The sequence below is a fragment of the Leucopleurus acutus genome, assembly GCF_964270905.1.
Source record: "Leucopleurus acutus genome assembly, chromosome: 6".
Lineage (NCBI taxonomy): Eukaryota > Metazoa > Chordata > Mammalia > Artiodactyla > Delphinidae > Leucopleurus > Leucopleurus acutus.
This window is the reverse complement of record NC_139149.1, coordinates 75,877,905-75,899,443: the sequence shown is the minus strand read 5'-3', so window position 1 is coordinate 75,899,443 and position 21,539 is coordinate 75,877,905. Positions and strand designations below refer to the sequence as shown.

The window sequence follows — 21,539 nt, the reverse complement described above, 5'->3', positions numbered from 1 at the left end:
AATTACTTCAATGGTCACAGTGGTTGTGAGTGACCAAGACACAACCTTGGTCTGTCTGCCAAAGGCCCATGCCTTGCCCAATATGCCGCAACAGAGTTGGATGCACAAAACAGCCTTTCTTTAGAAATTAGGATTATCATTAATACTTATCTGTACTATAGATCTAAGAGCAGAAAGAGATGTGTGTGTAGAGGGGAGGGGTGAATCAGCCGCATGAATTAGCCACATGGCTCTTGTGGTGAATTGCTTCTTCCTCCTCTACTCTGTGCTCTTTTTTTTTTTTCTGGCTGTGCCCTGCGGCATGCAGGCTTTTAGTTAGTTCCCCGACCACGGATCAAATCTGTGCCCCCTGCAGTGGAAGCACAGAGTCTTAACCACTGGACCACCAGGGAGGAAGTCCCTCTACTATGTGCTCTTAAAGGTAAAGGACCCTGTGCAGCTATCAATCACCTGCCATCCAGTGAACAGGATGAAAACGCATCTCCTCCCAAGATCGTCTCCCACCTTCCAGAGAGGAACACACCATCCTAACGGTTGCTATCACTTTTCTTTGACTAGAGAGCACCTACGACTTTAGAACTGAATGCACTTGTTCCCTGTCACACTAGTTCACGTCACTGTACTGTTGAATGCTAACTCAACACGTGGCAGGAATACGGATTATCTCTTCAATTATTTGTCTGGGTTGTTGAGGCTGCCTTGCTCCAAAACCTATACACTCAGTATCATACTCAGTTATGTTGAACAGCACTTTGTAGGCTGAGAATGCTTCCCTATTAGTGGTATCACTGATGCACATGGTAACTGCGTAAACTTAGCAGGACCATTATTAAGAGCATGAACTACAGAGCCAGACTTCCTGGATATGAATCCCAGCTCCATCACTTACTCGCTGTGTGACCTTGGACAGGTTACTTAGCCTTTCTGAGTCTCAGTTTCCTCATATGTAAAATGAAGATAATTTGAAAATCTTCAGTGCATAGGACTCTAGTAAAACTTAAATAAACACGTACATGTAAAGTGCTTAGAATAGCATATTGTACCAATAAGGACTTAATATGTGTTAACTGTCATTGTTTATCTTTTTACCAATAAGAAAACACTCTCCTAGGAGTTAAAGTACTTGTTCCAGGTCTCACAGATGGTAAGTAACAGAGCCAGGACTGGAGCGCAGGTCCTTGCTTCCTAGTACCCACCACACTGCCACCAAAAGATGACACTGCTGCAGACCTGAAGTTGGGCCTTAATTTCCTCCAAAGTGAACTTCAAGTACGGCTTCAATCAGAACATTTAAATTAATATATTATAAATATTATTCAAATATATCAAGTACTATATAGTGCCTGCATGAACTCCCTAAGCTTGGCAGATAACAGATAAACTCATGCCATTTTGCAAGTTCTAAGAGGAAGAATTTTTTCAATCACCAAAGGGGAGCTTGGACAGGTTGAAACTGGCAAGCTTTTACCAAAAATGATTGTTTTGAAAAGTATTACAAAACTGTCCAAGAGACAGACTGTGCTCCAAAACTAGACACAACAGCCTCATGATCTGCTGTTGTTCCCCAGCTCTATCTATCCCCCTAATGCTGTGACTCCATTCCAAAAACCAAAGCTACACTCTTGAAAACACACACAATTTGTTCTCCATGTTTCCTTAATTGTCTACCTTTTCAACGAGCCGCACAGGCTGAGTCTGCATTTGGTGAACCCCTCATACACAGTCAAGTCTAGGCATTTCATTTCACCAGCTCAGGAGTCCGTCTTCCTTCCCCCACTTGGTCAAGGTGGGAGGGGAGATGGCATTAAAGAAGGTTCTTGTTTCACTCAAATTTGCTGGGCCTGGGTTCTCTGGGTAAAGGCCCATCCACCTAGATGAAGGAGAACCTTCTACTTCCAACTCTAAAACCAAAACAAATTTAATTTTTAATCAAACTTACATAATCTGGAAGATGACCCACCCAACTACCATTACTTCTGGAAATGGGACTGGGGTACTGAGATAAGAAAATTACATTTTTATGTTATGTTTTTTTCCCCAAAGCATTTGTTACTTGTGTAATTTTTTTAAGGCTGAGATAAGAAAATTACATGTTTATGTTATGTATCCCTATGCTATCTCATTTTTTTTTCCCAAAAGCATTTGTTACTTGTGTAATTTTTTTAAGGCTGTTTAAAGGAAATTTTAAAAAGAAAAAAATTTAGAGAACATCTGGGTAGGAATAACACTAAGCTGGGCATATGAACTCCAGTCCTACTCTCTGCCAACAGCCCCGTGAGCTTGGAAAAGGGCCGAGCTCCTAACAAGACTGCAGTCCTGGCTGACACCTTGATGACAGCCTGGTGAGACCCCAAACAGAGGACCCAGCTAAGCCATGCCCGAATGCCTGTCCCACAGAAAGAGTCAGATAATACATGTATGTTATTTTAAGTCACTAAGTTTGGGGTAATCTATTCTGCGGCAAGAGAAAACTAATATACCATTTATACTAAATTCTCAGGAAAAATGTTACCCCCAAAAGGTAGGAATTTTCATGTATACAAATGAAAAGTGGTTTTGACACTTCACATAAACATATAAATGTTAACTAGTATTTTTTTTTATGTTTACCTCATTTATTGTGCTCAGCCAGCACCCTTAAATATAATTTTGTGGCTGACTTGGGCGCATAAAAAATTTACGTATTTTACTTATAATCTCATTGGTTGTTTCTAACAGTATCCAAATTATTTTTTCCTGTGTTTCCACAACATAACTGTTTATTCTAAAAGAACCTCTAAAGGCTCACAAAACTTACTGAATCTTCAGCTCAGAAGGGCTATTCCTAGCAATACTAGTTGTCCTCTGAGCGTTTCATATAAAATTCTAAGTAGGAAAAGACAGACAGCCCGAAGACCACCTCCAGCCCCGACCAAGGAACTCTTTCCTGCCTGTCCCTGAGTTAAGGCAGATAAGAGAAACAAAGCAGGGACCCTTGGTCTACTCTCTACCTTTTATCCGAGGATATCAATATAAGCACCTTCCTTTTCTATTATTATTCAAATAAATGTTAACTAGTATTATTTTCATTTACTTTCCAATATTTTAAACCAAATATATTGTACTTACATTTGAATATTTTTCATAAGAGTATTGGATCCCATCCTTACGGAGATCCTAATTCTACTACCAACTTCTAAAAATTAAGACAATTTTTACTAGACTTTCAAAGCAGGCACTCTTACATCTACAAGTAGTTTAACTTAAGATTCTAAAATTGGACTAATTCAAACCTCTATATCTGGATGATCCCCACCTGACAATTCAGATAGAAAACAAACTAAATCTACTTGTTAGTACCAAAAATACTTCCTGTCAGAGAATGGACACCTTGGTTCTTTAGTTTCCAAATTTGCCCTGGGCCTTGTTCTTGCTTAAATTGCAGCTTTCCTGTTCCTGAACGGAACCACAGTCCTGACCAGTCACCCTAAAAACAGAATCACGTCTGGCTGGGTCTCCTGCATACCAAGTTCACATGAAATCCTGCCACCATCCCATCTGGCTGTGGACGGGGGTGGGGAGGCCAGAAGAAGCTCTGACAAAGGACAGAAAGAATACAGAAGAGCGGCGCTTAGGAATGTCACAACCAGCATTTCCCACCACTGACCCCACAGAGACTGCTGGAGCACGTCCTGCAGCTGGGCCCAGCCTGCACTGCACTCGGCCAGGAGTGAGGAATCAAAGCAAACAGTCTCTGACCCTGTGTGTTACCCCACCGGGCCAACATTCCCTCTATCTGTTCTTACCTGATCCACCTCCATCTCCAATGGAACAGCCTTCCCGCAAGGACCACGTCAACATCTGGAACTGTCTCAGATTTAGAGACTCTGCCCGGCTACAGACAGGGTGTTGAACCAACTCTGGGCTTTTTAAACAAGTGTGTGAACCCAACTCAAAGCAAAGAAGACATAATCCTGAAGCATGCACTTTACTATCTTTCGTAGAAGTACTGGATCCTATTTTTATGGGGATCCTAATTCTAGTACCAACTTCTAAAAATCAAGACAATTTTTAGTAGACTTTCAAAGCAGTCCTCTTACAACTACAAGTAGTCTAACATAAGATCCTAAAATTGGACTAATTCAGACCTCTTATATCTAGATGATCCCCAACCTGACAATTCAGATAGAAAACAAACTACAACTACTTGTCAGCACCAAAAATACTTCTTATTCAAATAAGGGTTGCAAAGAGTAGAGTAGATTAAAACAAAACCATATGATGTGCATTACAGAATAGAATAAAACTTTGAATGACTTTGGAAGCAAAGATTTCAACAGTATTTCCCTAAAGTGGACAGACTTCAACTACCCACCCCAGGGCCCTTTTTACTCTTCTCCTTTTTTTTTTTTTTTTGGCCACACCATGCGGCATACGGGATCTTAGCTCCTTGACCAAGGATTGAACCTGTGCCCCCTGCAATGGAAGCGTGGCGTCTTAACCACTGGACCGCCAGGGAAGTCCCTACGCTTCTCTACCATAAGGAGTTCTCCAGGAGAAAAGTCTTGAGAGGCATGCCTTTGGGTGCACCTGAAGCTTAGAATTCCAATCATAAATGCTTCTCATGGAACATATCCTTCAGCATGGTAGCGACACCAATAAAACCACTTCACTATAGAATTCCCTACCAAGCCTGTGACGGGGTTACAGCAGAGGGCCTCATCAGCATCCACTGCCCTTCCCTCTTCCTCACACGCTGATAGAGATATTTAGTAGAGTATTCAACCTACTTACACACAACCCATCTACTCTGGAAAAAACTGACCCTCCGCCAATCCTAGGAGCAGACATCATTTTCTGAAGCCATTCAGCTCATTCTGGTCACCTGGCCACAGTCAGAAGTTTGAGGAGTACGTGTGACTCATTGGCCTACCCAGAGCTTCCGGTTTAGTATGACAGGATCACCAGGGATTCCGCTTCCAGATTCAGCTGGCTGGAGATCCAGAGGATCACTAGGGGTTATAAATACTCTAGAGAGTTGATAACTCTTATCTTGTGAGAACTCTGTGAAGGCAGGGAATATTTCTTACCTCTAGATATGGTGGTGAAAGCGGGGGTGTGGGGGGCAGGTTGGAAGAACAGGGTCCCCTGACCTACAGCTGGTTCACACAAGAGGCTGCAAAAGCTCTGGGTACAGCCAGAGCTCTAAAGTCTGAGCCAAGCATCCCTCTGTTCACAGGCCCCCTTGTCAACCACGGCTTCTGAACATACAAATGACTGTTCGGTATGTCTGCATGATGGATCACTCAAGACCATCACACAATTTTATAGGATAAAGTAAAGCTATGAGACTACAACAGAGACTAAATAATAAAAAAATTTTAAAAACTGTACCTTCTCTTCCTGGGAAAGAATTAAAAAACAAAGTGAAATACAAGATAGTAAAATATTGTATGTCATTAACTTGGCCTTTGGCATCAGCTGAACAATTTTCAGCAACCCAAGAAGAAAAGCAAAGCAGGACGTTTATCAGAATAAGGGCCAGAAACAGATCTCCCAAGGGTAGTATATACATCATGTGGGGTTACACAGGGTAAGGTGGGGTAATCAAATTTATCGTACAGTATTTTTTACAAATTACAAAACCAGGGCTTCCCTGGTGGCGCAGTGGTTGAGAGTCCACCTGCCGATGCAGGGGACACGGGTTCGTGCCCTGGTCCGGGAAGATCCCACATGCCACAGAGTGGCTGGGCCCGTGAGCCATGGCCGCTGAGCCTGCGCGTCCGGAGCCTGTGCTCCGCGACGGGAGAGGCCACAACAGTGACAGGCCCGCGTACCGCAAAAAAAAAAAAAAAAAATTACAAAACCAATACATACTTGACTTAAGCCCTATAATACTGAGGTCTAAAAGAGTAATAACTCTTCCCCGTCCCCATATCCCAACCCACCCCACTAAAGTTATAGCATGCCTAAATCCACCCATGCTAAAGTTAGCATGGTACTAAAGTTAGCATGGCTTTCTCTACGTTCATACAAATATACAAACATATGTATACATCCATAAACCCCCACTAAAAAAAATAAGATCATACTACACACATTACCCTATAAGCTGGTTTTTTTTTTCTTTTTTGCTTAAAATAGAGAATGCCCAATTCTCCAATATGACGTGTGTTTAAAGTTACAAAATGAAGGCACACATCTCATGGAAATAATAGTCCCAAAGTATCATGGAAAACATTAATTATATGAATATCTGGAAGCAAAAAGCAATTTTCTGCTTTTGTCTCATACCAGAAAGAACATTCCTAAAACAGTCAGAAAATAAAATCATGTAAGGCTGAAACCCAGAGAGTTCGTCTGCTAAAGACTCATGAATGTTAACACTTGACATTTTGTTAAAAAGGAGATTCTTTTATTTTTAGTGGGCACAACAAATCGGGTATTTGAATGCATGTAATGTTCTACTCTCCATCCTATTCTCAATTCAGCTGAAAGTGAACTGTGCCTCTTAGAGCCAGAAAGAAAAATGATCAGCCAACGTCGGTTAGGATATATCTGATGCCTCCTTTCTCCATCTCAAAGACCAATGTTTAAAGTCTGTCTTTTATTTGCTATCAGACCACATTTTCAATTAAAGCTGCAGAACCATGATGTTTTCCCACCTGAAAACTGAACTGCTACACTTTGAGGAAAGGTGACACGGGGCCTCACTGCCAAACCAAACAACACCTCTCACCTGCTCTATAGCAATGGCGTTTTATACCTCTTCCATCTGAATCAGCAGTTTACATAACTACACCTCTTAGTTAGTTTGGCAGCCAGTTACCAAATTAATATTCCAAAGCAGTATCCATATATCTCAGGTTACTGTCAACCTCCCCCTACCTCCAACAATCAAATCAAGAAAGACTGAAAGTTCAGTTCCCAGATGGTGACTCCTATTTCATTAAGAAATTAATTATCCAGGCTTCCCTGGTGGAGCACTGGTTAAGAATCCGCCTGCCAATGCAGGGGACACGGGTTCGAGCCCTGGTCTGGGAAGATCCCACATGCCACGGAACAACTAAGCCCGTGCGCCACAGCTACTGAGCCTGCGCTCTAGAGCTCGCGGGCCACAACTACTGAGCCCGTGCATCTAGAGCCCGTGCTCTGCAACAAGAGAAGCCACCGCAATGAGAAGCCCATGCACCGCAATGAAGAATAGGCCCCGCTCACCTCAACTAGAGAAAAGCCCGCACGCAGCAACAAAGACCCAGTGCAGCCAAAAATAAAATAAATTTAAAAAAAAAGAATTAATTATCCAAAATTATCCTTGAAACATGATCGCCTATCTGGAAAGGAAAGCTATAGGCAACATAAAATACAGCTTCGCATATAATTTTTAAAAATATGTTAGTTCTACAAAGTTATAATCAGTTACGTTCTCTCGTTTTATTTACTTATGTTTCCTCCTCCTGTCCCCACACTGATAGACAGAAAAACATGAAGCATGGTCCCAATAATCCAATTCATATCTAGACACAGATAGACTACAACATGGGGGGAAAAGAACTCAGAAGCGAGTCAGAAGCTATTAAAACTACTTCCACCCCATCCATCCACTTCCTTCTCAGCTGCTGGTACAGGGAATCTTCATCTCCTTGGTTTAGTTAACATGTCTCTACCTGAACAGATGCAAATTTCTGTGCTTTATGCAAATTCCTGAAAAGCTATATATAAAAGCATTTTTGACTCATGTTTTAAATATATTTAACAAACTTAATAGAGTAACACTATGAAATCCTTTATAAAGAATTTTTACAACATAAAATTTCTATTACTGTATATATTTATATGTTTTCATTTTTGTGTCTGACATGATACTTTTGTATAGCAGGACTTGACTATTCCCAAATCTCCAGGGACCAAACACATATTCGTATCTGGTAATTTGCTCCTGTCTCTACTAACTACAAATGTTAAGAAAGTTTATGTCTTTTTTTGACGGTTCACTGCCTTGCATCTTAATGAGTAGCTTCTCAAAGGTCAGGCTGCTAATCTTACCAAGGTATCCAAGAAGACGCCTGTGGATTTCAAACTTCCTCCTGAATACATGTTCCTCCAAGGGCAGAACTAAGTCTTCCACTTGTTTTACAACACCCCCGACATCCAGGGCAACACTCTGCAGTCAGCCCTCTACAAACACCGTGTGGAAAGCAGACCCACTCGACTCTAATGCGATATTACTCACGTGCCAAATGAGCAAACCCAAAACTCTTCCTGAGGGTATAAACAAATACCTCTGGACTCCAGTAAACAAACAGAAAAAAGAGAGAAGAGTCTAAGGAAGAAAAGCCAGCTCTGTGCCACAAAATGCAAAGTCTAAACCCCCCAGATGACCTCCAGTGCACACTCACATATATCTCATTGTGGTCAAACCGTTTCTTGAGGTTGTTGATGACGGTCTCCTCATTGAGAGGTTCTAAAAGAACCATATCTCCAACTCCAATCATATTGTCCAGAAGTGACGTTTTCACCTCCATTTTGGCCATAGTCTCTTGCTGTAAGAAAGAGGGAAAGGGGACAATATAAATGAGCAAGATAATTTCAGACGGGTTCTCAGCACCAATGGAGAAATGAAAGACTGCTAGTTCCAAATGGCCCTCACCTGCCTCATCAATGTCGTAACCCGCCCCCGCCCCTGCCCCCAAAACCTACGTCAGAAGCCTCTGCGGGAGCTGCAGTCACTGCCAAGCTGCTAGAAGCCCCACTTGCCAACCTGCTGCCACAAACAAACCTCCCTCCCAGTCATCAACCCAAGCAAAGTCCATCTACAGAAAGGGCCACTAGGAAGCCAGGGTCACCGTTTTCTTCTGTAGACCATCTCCTCTCCCCAACCAGAAGTTGCAAAGCTCTAGCAAGAGAACCCAACCCACCCCTTTCCACTAGCCCTTGCCTACCAATGTCAGACTTGAACCCACAGGAACCTGCTGCCCGAAGACGGCATCCCCCAGTATTCCATGATGAAATGCAGAATGCCATTTTCCAGGAAATGTTTAAAAAATGATGCTAACATTTACTGAGTACTTTTGTCACATATCAGATGCTGTATCAAGAACTTTCCATGCATTAATTAATTTAATCCTCACAACTCTATGAGGTAGGTTGTCATCATTATCCCCATTTTAAGATAAGGAAGCTCAGGGAGATTAAGAAATCCTGCTTATGGTTAATTAGGAGTGTGTTACATTTTGTGCTAAAAGAACTTAAATCACCAATTATAGCACTACATCTATGGGGAGAAATTTCATTCCAGGAGTCAACGCTGACTTATAAAGAAAATGATACACCCCACCTGAAAATCAAAGGTTGCCTATATGATATAACCTGCCAAGAGTGACCTCAATATTCTCAACGCTCATTCCAACAGACACACCGCTAGAACAGCAAAACCGAATTAACATGCAACGAATAGACCAGAAATACTAGTTTCCTTTTAGCTCAACGTGAAAGCCTACCAAGTGGAAAACACAGGCACACTGCAAAGGCAGCACTAGACTCCCACTCTAAAGTGCGCGGTGCCACCCGAGAGCAGAAGGTTAAATGCCCAAGACTTCAAATCTGATCACTGTCAAGAGTACTATCTGAATTTAGGAGTGTGTGTGTGTGTGTGTGTGTGTGTGTGTGTGTGTGTGTGTGTGTGTGTGTGTGTGTGTGTGTGTGTGTGTTATGCTGCTTTCTCTAATATCATCAGGATGTAGAACTAAATTCATCTGGGCCCTTCCCTCTAAATACTTCCAATGCAGAAGTCAATTTTGTTTAACTTCAGGATACTAACACTAAATAATATTTCAGGATACTAATCAATGTTCACATATATTCATGCCCCTAATACTGAGAGGGGAGTACATTTAATTCTTTCCATGAAGGAGTCACTCAAGCATCCTATATCTTATAAAGGTCAGTCTTCTTGCTTAAGGCTTAGCAATTTAAATAAATGTACTCTATTCTAGTCTAGAACATCTAGTAGGCCTCTTAGAGGCAAAAGAAACTACATTTAGTTGGGCTATTTTAAAGAGAACTGGGAAAGACCGGGAATTACATAATTCTTTATTATTAATTATTAATGATTTCTATGAATCCAAACACATTCTTTATTTCTGACCCATTAAAAAAAGAATTTTTTTTCAAGTGTGCACTGAAAAGCCAAAAAAATGAAACTAAGAAGCAGCAGCAAGATTCTCTCATCAACGAAAGCAACCAATAAAGAAGTATTTAATATTCAAAAGAAGAAAAACAGGGTTAACTTTTTGTTAATGTCTTTTTAAATTTCATACCAAGTACACCTGGAATAAATAGCCCCAGGTATCGCTAAAACCCAACAATAGTCGTACCAAGAATGGTTTCAGGCACTTTGAACTAGGCCAGATCTTTCATAATAAACCAGGTGGAGGGAGGGGTACTTGCCACTCTCTAGAGATGCAGCAGAAGCCAGGGAGACAGCTGGGCCCATGCCAAGTCCGTGGAAAGACTTGTACAGGAATAGGAACATGAGTACCCAACCTTTGTCACAATAAATTAACATTTAAATCAAATTTCAAGTTCTCAGACTCGAGAAATGCCAAAAGCACTCTAGCTGCGATGCATTACATACAATTTGGCAGATGAGGGAAGAAGGCTTAGGGGTTTAAGGGGGAAGTCAACCTGAGAAGAGTTTCAAAAATAACCACCGCAAACCAGCAATTTAAATTAAGCAAAGAGGCAGAATGGGAACTCTTTGCCCTGGGGTAGATTCCTGTATATAATAAAGTCTATTTATGGAAACAGCTGCAGAAAGACAGCAGCTTCCCTGCAGGTAACAGTAATTAAGCAGCCAGTCTTCCTCTGTAATTAAACCTGCTTCATCATTTCTTCAAATTTAAGTTTCAAGCAAGAGTATGGGTTCTAATTTTTACACTTCTATCCCAACTTTATAATCTGAAGGGCGGAAGAGAGCAAAACAAATGCTGAGTTACAGGCAGTGGGTAAAAGTGAAAAACTCTGAAAATACAACTTTTGCAAATCAAAATACAGCAATAAAGTAAACCAACTGAAAAGGTGATAGCAACATCCACGTAGTCATGCCAGCACAGTTTTGTTTCCTATCATCTAACTTTTTTAGCATCTAGGCACTTAGGGGGGAGGAAACAGTGGCATCCTCCCCCTCATTTTCATTCTCCTGGTGAAACTGGGACACTGAGAAAATGACACAGAGATACTTCCTATCTTCGCACACATGGACTGATTTCCCTTACCATGACTACCATCTCCAGGCCTGGTTGGTTCACTTCGACATCTCAACGAAATTAGTCGGAATATTTCGTTCAGCCAAAAGAAACGGATTTGTTTTTTCTCTGAAAGAGCAACGCTGACTACAGGAACAAATTTCAGAACCACTTGCTAACTCAAGGTTTCCATAAACTATCAGAAGAATTCATATGGGAACGTACATAGAGCACTAAGGATACTTTTTGTTTGACACACAGATGTCCACCTGCACCCTTCCCAAGACCCACAGGGGAAACCACATTGTTCCAGGCAAGCCAATTTTATCCCATGCTCCCGGAATGTAGCGGGCGATCTACACTGAGGCGATCAACACATTTCCACCTCCCAGACACTGTAATTGATTCAGGGCTGGTCATAGAACTGAGCCTGAGGCTTTGGCTTGGAATATGAGGACAAAGGTTCGTTCCATCTACCTCCGGGTGGCATGATTTACAGATGTGATACTTGGAACTTCTGTGACCATGTCTGCTTTCAGGAGGGGCCTAGTCTGAGGAGGAAAACAATACAAGGAGGAGGGCAGGGAAAGAAAATAACCTGATAACATCACAAACCTCTGGATCAAATTACACCTGAAGCCCATCCCACAGCTCTCAAGTTGTCGGTCACAGAAGCCAATTAATTCTCTTTATTATTTAAACTGTTTGAGTTGGATTTTCTATTATTTGCCACAGAAAGCATCTTACCCAATAAAAGAAGCTGGCATGAGGAAATGGAGTGCGTCAGTAACACACTGAAGAGCGCGGACTGGCTGAGCCAAGGACACTGAGTGGAGGCATGAGGACCTACTTACTATCTTGGACTGGCAAGATCACCTTTGATACTTAATAGAGACACAGCTGATTAAACCACGGCCTGTTGTGCCTTATGACATGGACCCATGCCTGCAACTTTCAAGAATTCGAGGGGAAAAAAAAAAAGATGCCAGAGTATGTGTTGGCTACTTCTTAAGGATCTACAAGAAAAAGACATGCTTGCTGTGAAACTGGTCTGTCTGAAAGCCAGAGTGGAGAACATATGACGCTACTAAGTTGAGTCATTCTGCCTGGGGGCAGGGGACATAGAGGAGAAGTCCTCTATCCCAAGCACCAACTGTTTCATCTCTACAGCCTGAAAAAGGGATAGCACTCCCACCATGAAGACGCAGCACAGGGGAGGTATCACCTGCTCTACTGCTTCTTAAGCTTCTTAACTGTTCCCAGGTGGATTCCATTAACCAAGAGCTAAGGCAGTCGGCAGAGCAACAAGGCCAGGTCCAATCGCCCAGAGACAAGTTCTCAGACCAAGTTCTAGGTTCAAAACCTGAGGGGTTGGTAGTATATCTGGTTTTAGTTATTAGTCCCTGGAAGCAGATAAACCTTGAAAGCCAACAACATTTATAAGGGATCTACACTGCAAAGAAGTACGGCTGACAGTGACTTACAAGTGGCTTGACTCTTAAGACAATCAACCCTAAGACCTCCAACTCATAAAACAAAAAACAACTGCTAAAGCATGACAAAGCCATCATCCCCAATGCTCCACTTAGATGGGGCCACAGAAGACAATGGACAGAGGAGGTTTTCTTGAGAACCTCTGGGGAGGGGGTGGCTCTGTTTTCAGCCATACAGGGAAGAGGTGCATTATGTTGGCTGGGGCATTTTATTTTCGTAAGCCTAAGTATGGAAAGAAAGGCTTATGTGAATGTTGGGCAGCCAAAGGGGGAGCATAGTAAACATTGGTCTTTTATTTTAAAGGGGACACCATCCAGTATACAATCCTATTCCTATTCACACCTAATCTCCCTTTCAGGGGGCCCAGTTACCTTGCGACAAGTAATCTAGTGAGAAGCAATACCCAGTTCCCATTACAGAATTCAAAGGAGACAGATCTGCTCTCTCTCTACCCCAAGGAACATGGCTTATACACAGCCAATGACATCCTCCTGTGACTTGGAGTCCCAGGTCATGATGACAGCTGGTGGTTACACTCATTATTCACTGCAGCAACAGCAGCATCATGAAGACCAGGTGGTTCCTGTGCCATGGTTTCTGCTACGGATCCTGCTGCCCAGCCCTCCAGTCTCTCTTAAGTTCCTGCCTAGCTTCTAAGCCCGTATCCTTCCTGGTCCTCCAACCTCTCTGCAATTCTGTGAGTCTCTACATCGTTCCTGCATTGCAAGCAACGAAGATCCCTAATCGACATGAACACTAAGTACTGTGCCCAACATATAATTTTAAACCACGGTTACATCTTCAATATTACAGGTACCTCATCTTTTTCTTCCAACCTTGGTGAAAGCCATCTACAAAATACAACCACTGGCAGAGCCCTCCGAGGAAACACAGAGGAGCCGGGAAGTGGGGCCTCTACCTAAGAGTGCTGATTTAGCCCAACCACCAAGCACACCAACTGATACCCGGTGACTCCATGGCTGCCCCAGCTCTTTCCATCTGTTTGTCCATCCAAGAAAAACAAAATATATGATCACAACCACTCCTTCCCCCACCGACTCTCATCTCAAAAACTTCTAAAATTACTACCTATATTGCAGTGTACACCAATTCACTTACTGGCATCTTTTGCAGTATAAAAATACCATTTAAATTATTGAAAGCATCATTTCAAAAATTCCTCAAAATCCAAAAGAGAATGAAACATAAACATCCTAGAGCATCTTAAAATGCCATCTGTAACCTAACATTTAAATATGAGTAGTCTATTCAGTCCCAACCTTAAATGACCAGCCACCTACCATGTTAACGTCATCTATGCTCGGAATGTCAAGACCAGCATTCCCCAAGCCAACAGCCCTACACAGACATGGCCAAACTTCATGGCACATCCTTATGAAGGCCATGGCCATTCTATTATTGATATCAAAGCAGCAACACTGAAAAGCTGTTGCAAAGTAATTGATAATTTAATAATGACTAAGAAGAGATGCAGTTTAAGTTGAAATATAGCATCTGGTGGTCTCCCATGTTATTCGAAGGTCTCAGAGTGCCACAGATGAGAAACGATGTGTATTTTTAAGTTGAAAGAGTTTTACTATAGAGTTTGAAAGAACACTCACAAATCAGAGCTCAGGGTGCTCAGGGATTAACATTAAGTCATGAATACAATTTTAAATTTGAAGAAACTTTGGGCTACAAACTATTACATAAAAAAGATAAACAACAAGGTCTTACTGTATAGCACAGGAAATTATATTCAATATCCTGTAATAAACCATAATGGAAAAGAATATGAAAAAGAATATATATATATAAAAAACTGAATCACTTTGCTGTACACCAGAAACTAACACAACATTGTAAATCAACTATACTTCAATTTAAAAAAATAATAGGGCTTCCCTGGTGGCGCAGTGGTTGGGAGTCCGCCTGCCGATGCAGGGGACACGGGTTCGTGCCCCGGTCTGGGAGGATCCCACATGCCGCGGAGCAGCTGCGCCCGTGAGCCATGGCCGCTGAGCCTGCGCTTCTGGAGCCTGTACTCCGCAACGGGAGAGGCCGCAACAGTGAGAGGCCCACGTACCACAAAAAACATAAAATAAAATAAAATAAAAATAATAAATAATGAGAATTCCCTGGAGGTCCAGTGGTTAGGACTCGGCGCTTTCACTGCCGTGGGTCTGGGTTCAATCCCTGGTCAGGGAACTAAGATCCCACAAGCCTCACAGCGCCACCAAAAAAATAAATAAATAAAATAATAATAAATTAATTAAATAAATAAATTTGAAGGAAATTTTAAAGCAAAGCCATAAAAGCCACTTTCAGGAAAACTTAATGAAAGGAGATTATCTACTGCTTTGGTAATTGTAAATGGGGACGGTTGAAACACGTCTATTATAATGTCATTAATAATACACATCAGAGGCAGCACCTTCAGGGCGTCTGCTTAGCATAGTAACAATTGTTCTTATTTGACTCGAGTTCCCCTCATTAACCTGCTTGTAGGGTGGTCATGTATGCATCCTAGACCCTTTTCTGGAGAATCAGCTCCTTGGTGTCCAGAGTCACCCTTATTCATCTTTCTCTCCCCAAAGGCACAGTGCACAGCCTCTGGCATATGGCAGGCATTCACAGAAACACAAAAGGAGAACAAGTATGCAAATTTACAGTTGACAACTGATTCATTCAATAAGGGCACATTCTCACAGCTGCCATCCTTGGTTGCTTGGTTCTGTCAAAGCAGACCAGAAGGCAAAATAATGACTGCGGCTTCAAGCCGCTTTGATCCATTCCTCTAAAAACATATTACTATCAACAAAGGACAGGAAACAGAATTGAGCTATTTGGCTCCCAAAGACATTGCTAATGCTTTTAAGAATAACATGAGAAACACATTTAAGTAAGAAAACAAGGCCAATGTGGCAAGACTTCATGAACAAAATAAGACTCAGCAAATCCTGATGGCAAGACAAAGGTAAAAGAGGGACCAAGTCTATAGGAAGCGGTTCCGGTTCCGTACCTAATGCAATGGGCCAAATGACTGAGAAACACTGGAATTTCCAGATCTTTCAGAATAGCGTGGAATCTCATCTCTGAGAAAAGTTTGATTAAATTTCCATTCAACTCAGTTCAACCACCATTTACAGTATTGAGCCCTGTTGGTCCCTGGCATTGTGTTAAGTGCTAGGGACACACTGTGAAAAATCATGGTACTTCCTCCTCTTATACACCCCCAGGAGCTCACAGTCCAGTAAAAGGCTTAAGACAAGAATACAGGCCACTTCTGAAACTTCAAATGACCCTTTTAATGCTTAAGAGCAGTACACGTTCACTATAGAAAAAAGAATCAGAAAATGTAGATGAGCAAAAAGAATATAAGACAAATCCAACACTCTCATGCTTTAGTTTAAATCCTTTTGGATTCATCAGAATCCTTACAAAACCAGATTTTTTTTTAATTAATTAATTTATTTTTGGCTGTGTTGGGTCTCTGTTGCTGCGCACGGGCTTTCTCTAGTCGCGGCGAGTGGAGGCTACTCTTCGTTGCAGTGCGCGAGCTTCTTGTTGCGGAGCACAGGCGCTAGGCGTGCGAGCTTCAGTAGTTGTGGCACACGGGCTCAGTAGTTGTGGCTCACAGGCTCTAGAGCGCAGGCTCAGTAGTTGTGGCACATGGGCTTAGTTGTTCCGCAGGCACGTGGGATCTTCCAGTACCAGGAATCGAACCCGTGTCCCCTGGATTGGCAGGTGGATTCTTAACCACTGTGTCACCAGCGAAGTCCCAAAACCTGATTTTTATAACCAATGAATTGGCCATCGTTTCTGGTGTTACAAATTTTCATATATATCAATATTTCTGCCTCAGGGAGGAATGTGAAATAGATCCACAGGAGCTATGAAACCATGGAGCTGCACCAATGATAGCCCCAACACTTTTAAATTCAGCCAAACTGCATGGCCATCTGCCCCCTTGTGCTTTAGCTTTTCCCCCTCCCCCAAATCAGCAACCCCCATTATCAACAGCCCGCCCACCAATCATCTCTACCACTTGGCTGTGTCTAACATCTCGGCACACAAATATGTACACAATACATCCAAAATTTGTCTCTTGTATCATCACACACCAAAATACAAGAAAACAAAAGCAAAACAAAACCCTTCCACTCCCCCTAAATTCCACAGCCACAACTGATTCAGATTCCCATCCTTGGCCTCTCCCTGTCTCTTCCTTCCCTCACAGCCAACCTATCTCCTTGATTATATCAGCTTAATCACTCCCACTCCATCCCTTCCCCGCCCTTCCCCACTGTGACTGCCCCAGCTCAGCCTTCATTATTTCTCACGCTGAAGGCAACATCTCCTAAGTGGTCTCCCCGACAGCCTCTGCCAGCCCTCTCCTTCCCCCATCCATGGGCCACACCACCGAAGTCGCCTTTCTAAATCACAGTCTGATCAGGTAAGTCCTGCTTTAAATCCTTCAATAACTCTCCAGTGTCTTTAAGCTAATATTCAAATGCCTTAGCAGATGCTCAAAAAGATGAAACGGAGAACTGCCATACGATCCAGCAATTCTACTGTAGGGTATGAAAGGAGAGACTCAAACGCCCACATTCAAAGCAGCATTATTCACAAAACAAAATGTGACATATATGTACAACAGAATATTATTCAGCCTTAAGAAAAGAAGCAAATTCTGACGCATGCTACAGCACAGATGAAACTTAAGGACATAATGCTAACTGAAGCCAGTCACAAAAGGACAAGTACTGTATGACTCCACTTATATGAGGTCCTAGAGCAGTCAAATTCATGAAGACAGAAACTAGCATGGTGGTTACCAGGGGCTGAGGGAGGAGGGAGGAGGGAACGGGAAGTTGCTGTTTAACAGGTACATGGTTGCACAATAATGCGAATGTACTTAATGCCACTGAACTGCACACTTAAAAAGGTTAAAACGGTCAATGTTACATTATGTATGTTTTACCTCAATAAAAAAAATTCCTTATCAGAGATGACATGACTCCACAGCCGGACTCCAGACATCCTCCTCCTCCGTCTCATCTCTCCCCAACCAAGTTCCCCTGCCCCCTAAGGCAAACCTCACAAGAAGGACCACCTGGGACAGACAGAAAAGCTGCTTTAGATCCTGACAGTGGTTCATCTGAGCTGCTTGTCTTAAATAAATCCCCCGACTTCAACCAGTGTCAGCAGCGCTGCCCCATAGGCAGCATGCTCTGAACAAGCCCTACTCCTCCAGCACAGCTGTTAGCCTGCTGGTCTCCCCCGGCCCCTGGAGAAGGCCTGAGCTCCCCATGTGCGAAGACCCCGCTGCCTGGCCGAGGGGGCTGGCTCACAGGGTACTGGGGTGCGGAGCAGGTAGATGATGCGTGTGAGAGGGACACCGCGCGCTCTTCCTTCCAGGGCTGTTTCCATCATCTCTCCCCTTCCCGTCAGACAGCCTTGCATGGCTCCCCAAGAACAGGAAAGATCATGAGAGACTCGGGTTAGAAACCGAACGGCGAGACACTTTCTCGGTATTTACGAAGCTAAGGGCAAGCGGAATGAAAATTGCATTCTTTAGGACAATTTACTCAAGCAGCATGGTTCTCAAAGGAGAAGGGGTTAGTGGGCCACACAGAACCACTCGGGGTGCTTTGCAGGGCTCCCCAGAGATTGAGAAAGTGGGCCGTGACATGCTTTTGCGAGAAGGCAGAGGGGATGCCAATTCTCACTCCTATCAACACACTTCCTTAGAGAAGCTTAGACAGGGTATATCGATTCATGGCATTTACTTCACATAGTTATCTGATTTTCCAATCCTGTGTTCCACTGTTAAAACCACTACATACTGAGGTTTTACCCACTTTTCTCTAAAGCTTTTTGTTAAGAATATATAATAGACTGCTAGTAGGAGGGCTTTTGTTACAATCTTGGATTTAGGGAAAAACAGGCCCAACTACTGGGCAGTTTCCATACAATAACTATTGTCTTAAGTTCAAACTATGGGTAACACAAAGGACATTAAATTATCAGGCAATGATACAATGGAACAGATTTGAACTGGGAATGAAAATAAACAGCTAAAAGCATACGGAAGCCCAAAAGTCATAAAGTCAGACTCAAATCTTAAAAAGCTCTGTGAATGGGAAAGGCAATTAATGCAACATTCTGGGTACCTAAGAGTTCACACCCCAGAGGGTTCCTCTGAATAGGCAGAGACGGGCCAGGACCGCTCAGTGTCAGGGGCAAGGTTCGTTTCTGTCTGGGTAGAGAAAGGCTAGCCATATCAACCAAAGCCATCAACCAGGAGCTGGGCTCCCCTCAACCCCGGGCACAGTCCCGTTATTAAGGATTTGAAAGATAGCATCTAGATAGAACTTTACAGTTCATAAAGTGACAGGTTAAAAAAAAGTTTTTTTCTAACAGTGGAAATGAAAAATGTATTATCTAGACTAATTGGAAAGATTTTTGAGTCAAAAATAACTGGCTGCCATGACAACACTGAAGGTTTTGGATTACTACAAACTATCTCTTCTGATGTATGAGCAAAATTTCTTAGGATCCCAGGCAAAACCTTCTTTTAAGAGACAGAAATGGACCCAGCAGATGTTGCACATCTGGTTTCTGGAAGAGCCAGGGTGAGGAAGCTCTCCTATCTGTTCTGACAGTAGGCTTTCACACTTACTATATTAATATTACACACACCCTTCAATCTAATTCCTAAGTCACCAAAGGTCAGACTATTCCACAGTTTTTAAAGAGAAGCTTTACTTGGGAAAGAGTAACTTTCTACAAGTTTAGCTGCAAGAATTTTCCAGGACTGAGAATTCCCTTTTGATCCACCCCAACATGGAACAGCACAGGCTTTGAATCACTGACCCAAGCTCGAATCCAAGGGAATTCATCTATGGAATTCAAGTTTCTGATCTAAAAATTCAGGGATGACAACATCCACTCCACTTTCTCTTTTTTTTTTTTTTTTTTTTTTTTTGCGGTACGCGGGCCTCTCACTGTTGTGGCCTCTCCCGTTGCGGAGCAACAGGCTCCGGACGCGCAGGCTCAGCGGCCATGGCTCACGGGCCCAGCCGCTCCGCGGCACGTGGGATCCTCCCAGACCGGGGCACGAACCCGTGTCCCCTGCATCGGCAGGCGGACTCTCAACCACTGCGCCACCAGGGAAGCCCCACTTTCTCTTTCGAGAAAGCAAAGCCTGACTCCCGAGAGGCTCTCACCAGATGTTAGTTCCCTCCCTTCGCAATGCCCATTTCTCCTGATCCTAAAGAGCTCCCCTACTCTCTTCCCTGCTCTCTTCTGGCAGGTGTGTCCATGCAAATAACCTCAAGCACTGCCTCATTTGAAATAGACACCTCATGGAGTTCAGTACCCGGAGGAGGAACGCAGCCAACATCACTGTCCCCACCGTCACTTCCTGGAGGAAGCTGTGCAGAGTCATGGCAGGAACAACTGCTGAAGGACAGGGAGACTTCAGAGAATGACACCCACCCCCAAGACTGGGTCTGAAAGCCACCCGCAGCCCTCCCTCTCCACCCCCTCCGCAAGCATGGTACCCTCACCAGCCAAAATCCTAGAAGGTCAAGAATGTAGGGCAAGCCATCCTGGCTTTAGGGGGAACCTATGGTCATGCTGTCCTATACTGGATGTTACGAGAACTCATGAGCTAACGTCTGAAAAGGCCTATGAGTTCCTGTGGGACACAGTAGCCAAAAGCTCTAAACCACTGTTATAGCCAGAAACACAAACTCAGCTGCACTGGGATGTGCTAATTATAACCCACAGTCCTCTCAATTTGTTCCCTCATGCGGAGTAAAAAATATTCCAATAATAAAAACGTGTTTAGTTTGGCAAACCTGACACCCTGGAACCCCTAGGTGAACGTAAAACAGCTCACATGTAACTGGCACACCTGACAGCTCTGACTGGTTCCTGGCCGGTGTGCGGATCCCAAATACCACCAGTGGTCATTAAATAGAATACAGTCACCTGGGGAAAATCAAGTTTCCTTCCAAATGAATTGGCTTGCTAATCAGAGGGTCCCAGTCTAGTCCCACATGCTAATACGCTCACCCAAGTCCTCCTGTCCTTGCCCCCTCCCCCTGCTTACAGCGCTTGTACAGTGATTCTTTCTGCTCTCTTCATACTTGATCAGACCATCCAAGCACTCAAGATGTTCCCTTATAATTCAAAGTACGGTGAATTGCACCTAGGAGCCCCCCAAGTAGGCTTTCTTGTAGCCATCAGTTTGGGGGTCCCTATAAATCAATTTTTGAAGACATCTGGCTGAACAAAGACTCTCACATAAAATAGCCTGGGGTACACCAGAGCAAAACTACCTTCCTTTAAAAAGGTACCTTTCAGTCATTCAGGCTCTTTTCAGTGACAATGGAGGGAAATGTATTGAATTTAGTGCACTCTTTGGGGTAAGGAAGCAAGTTATCTCTCCGGGAAACGTCAGCTGTTGCATTTTGCAACAGACCAGAGGTTGGAATGACCACCACAGTGGCTCCAGAAAAAAACCCACAAGTGCCATATTGCAGACTCAGTTCTGCAGCTAGAGCACAGTGTGATCCTAGGCACACTGCCAACTCTGAGCCTCAGTTTCCCCACAAAGGGGTCGAATACATCATCTCCTAAGATCCTGTCCCAGCTTCCATCATTACTGATTCAACCAAAAAAAAGCTCAACTCTGGAAAGACTGACTTCCTTCATTTTGGGGTGCGCAAGCCTCCTGGGTCTGGTTACAAAGAATGTTAAAAACCAAAAATGCCAGTCCACAAGAAACTTTCCCAGTGACATCTACAC

The 21,539-nt window shown here is 43.2% G+C and overlaps 1 protein-coding gene across 4 annotated transcripts in view; it reads right to left on the bottom strand.

The window, feature by feature from the left end:
* Positions 1-21,539, bottom strand: part of MYO1B (myosin IB) — a 182,901-nt gene that overhangs the window by 142,469 nt on the left and 18,893 nt on the right. For all 4 annotated transcript variants that reach the window (XM_082841300.1, XM_082841301.1, XM_082841299.1 and 1 more), the window contains exon 2: positions 8,379-8,522. In XM_082841300.1, coding sequence (XP_082697426.1) covers positions 8,379-8,513 — 135 coding nt within the window. In that variant the 5' untranslated portion in view covers positions 8,514-8,522. The remainder of the gene's footprint in view (positions 1-8,378; positions 8,523-21,539) is intronic.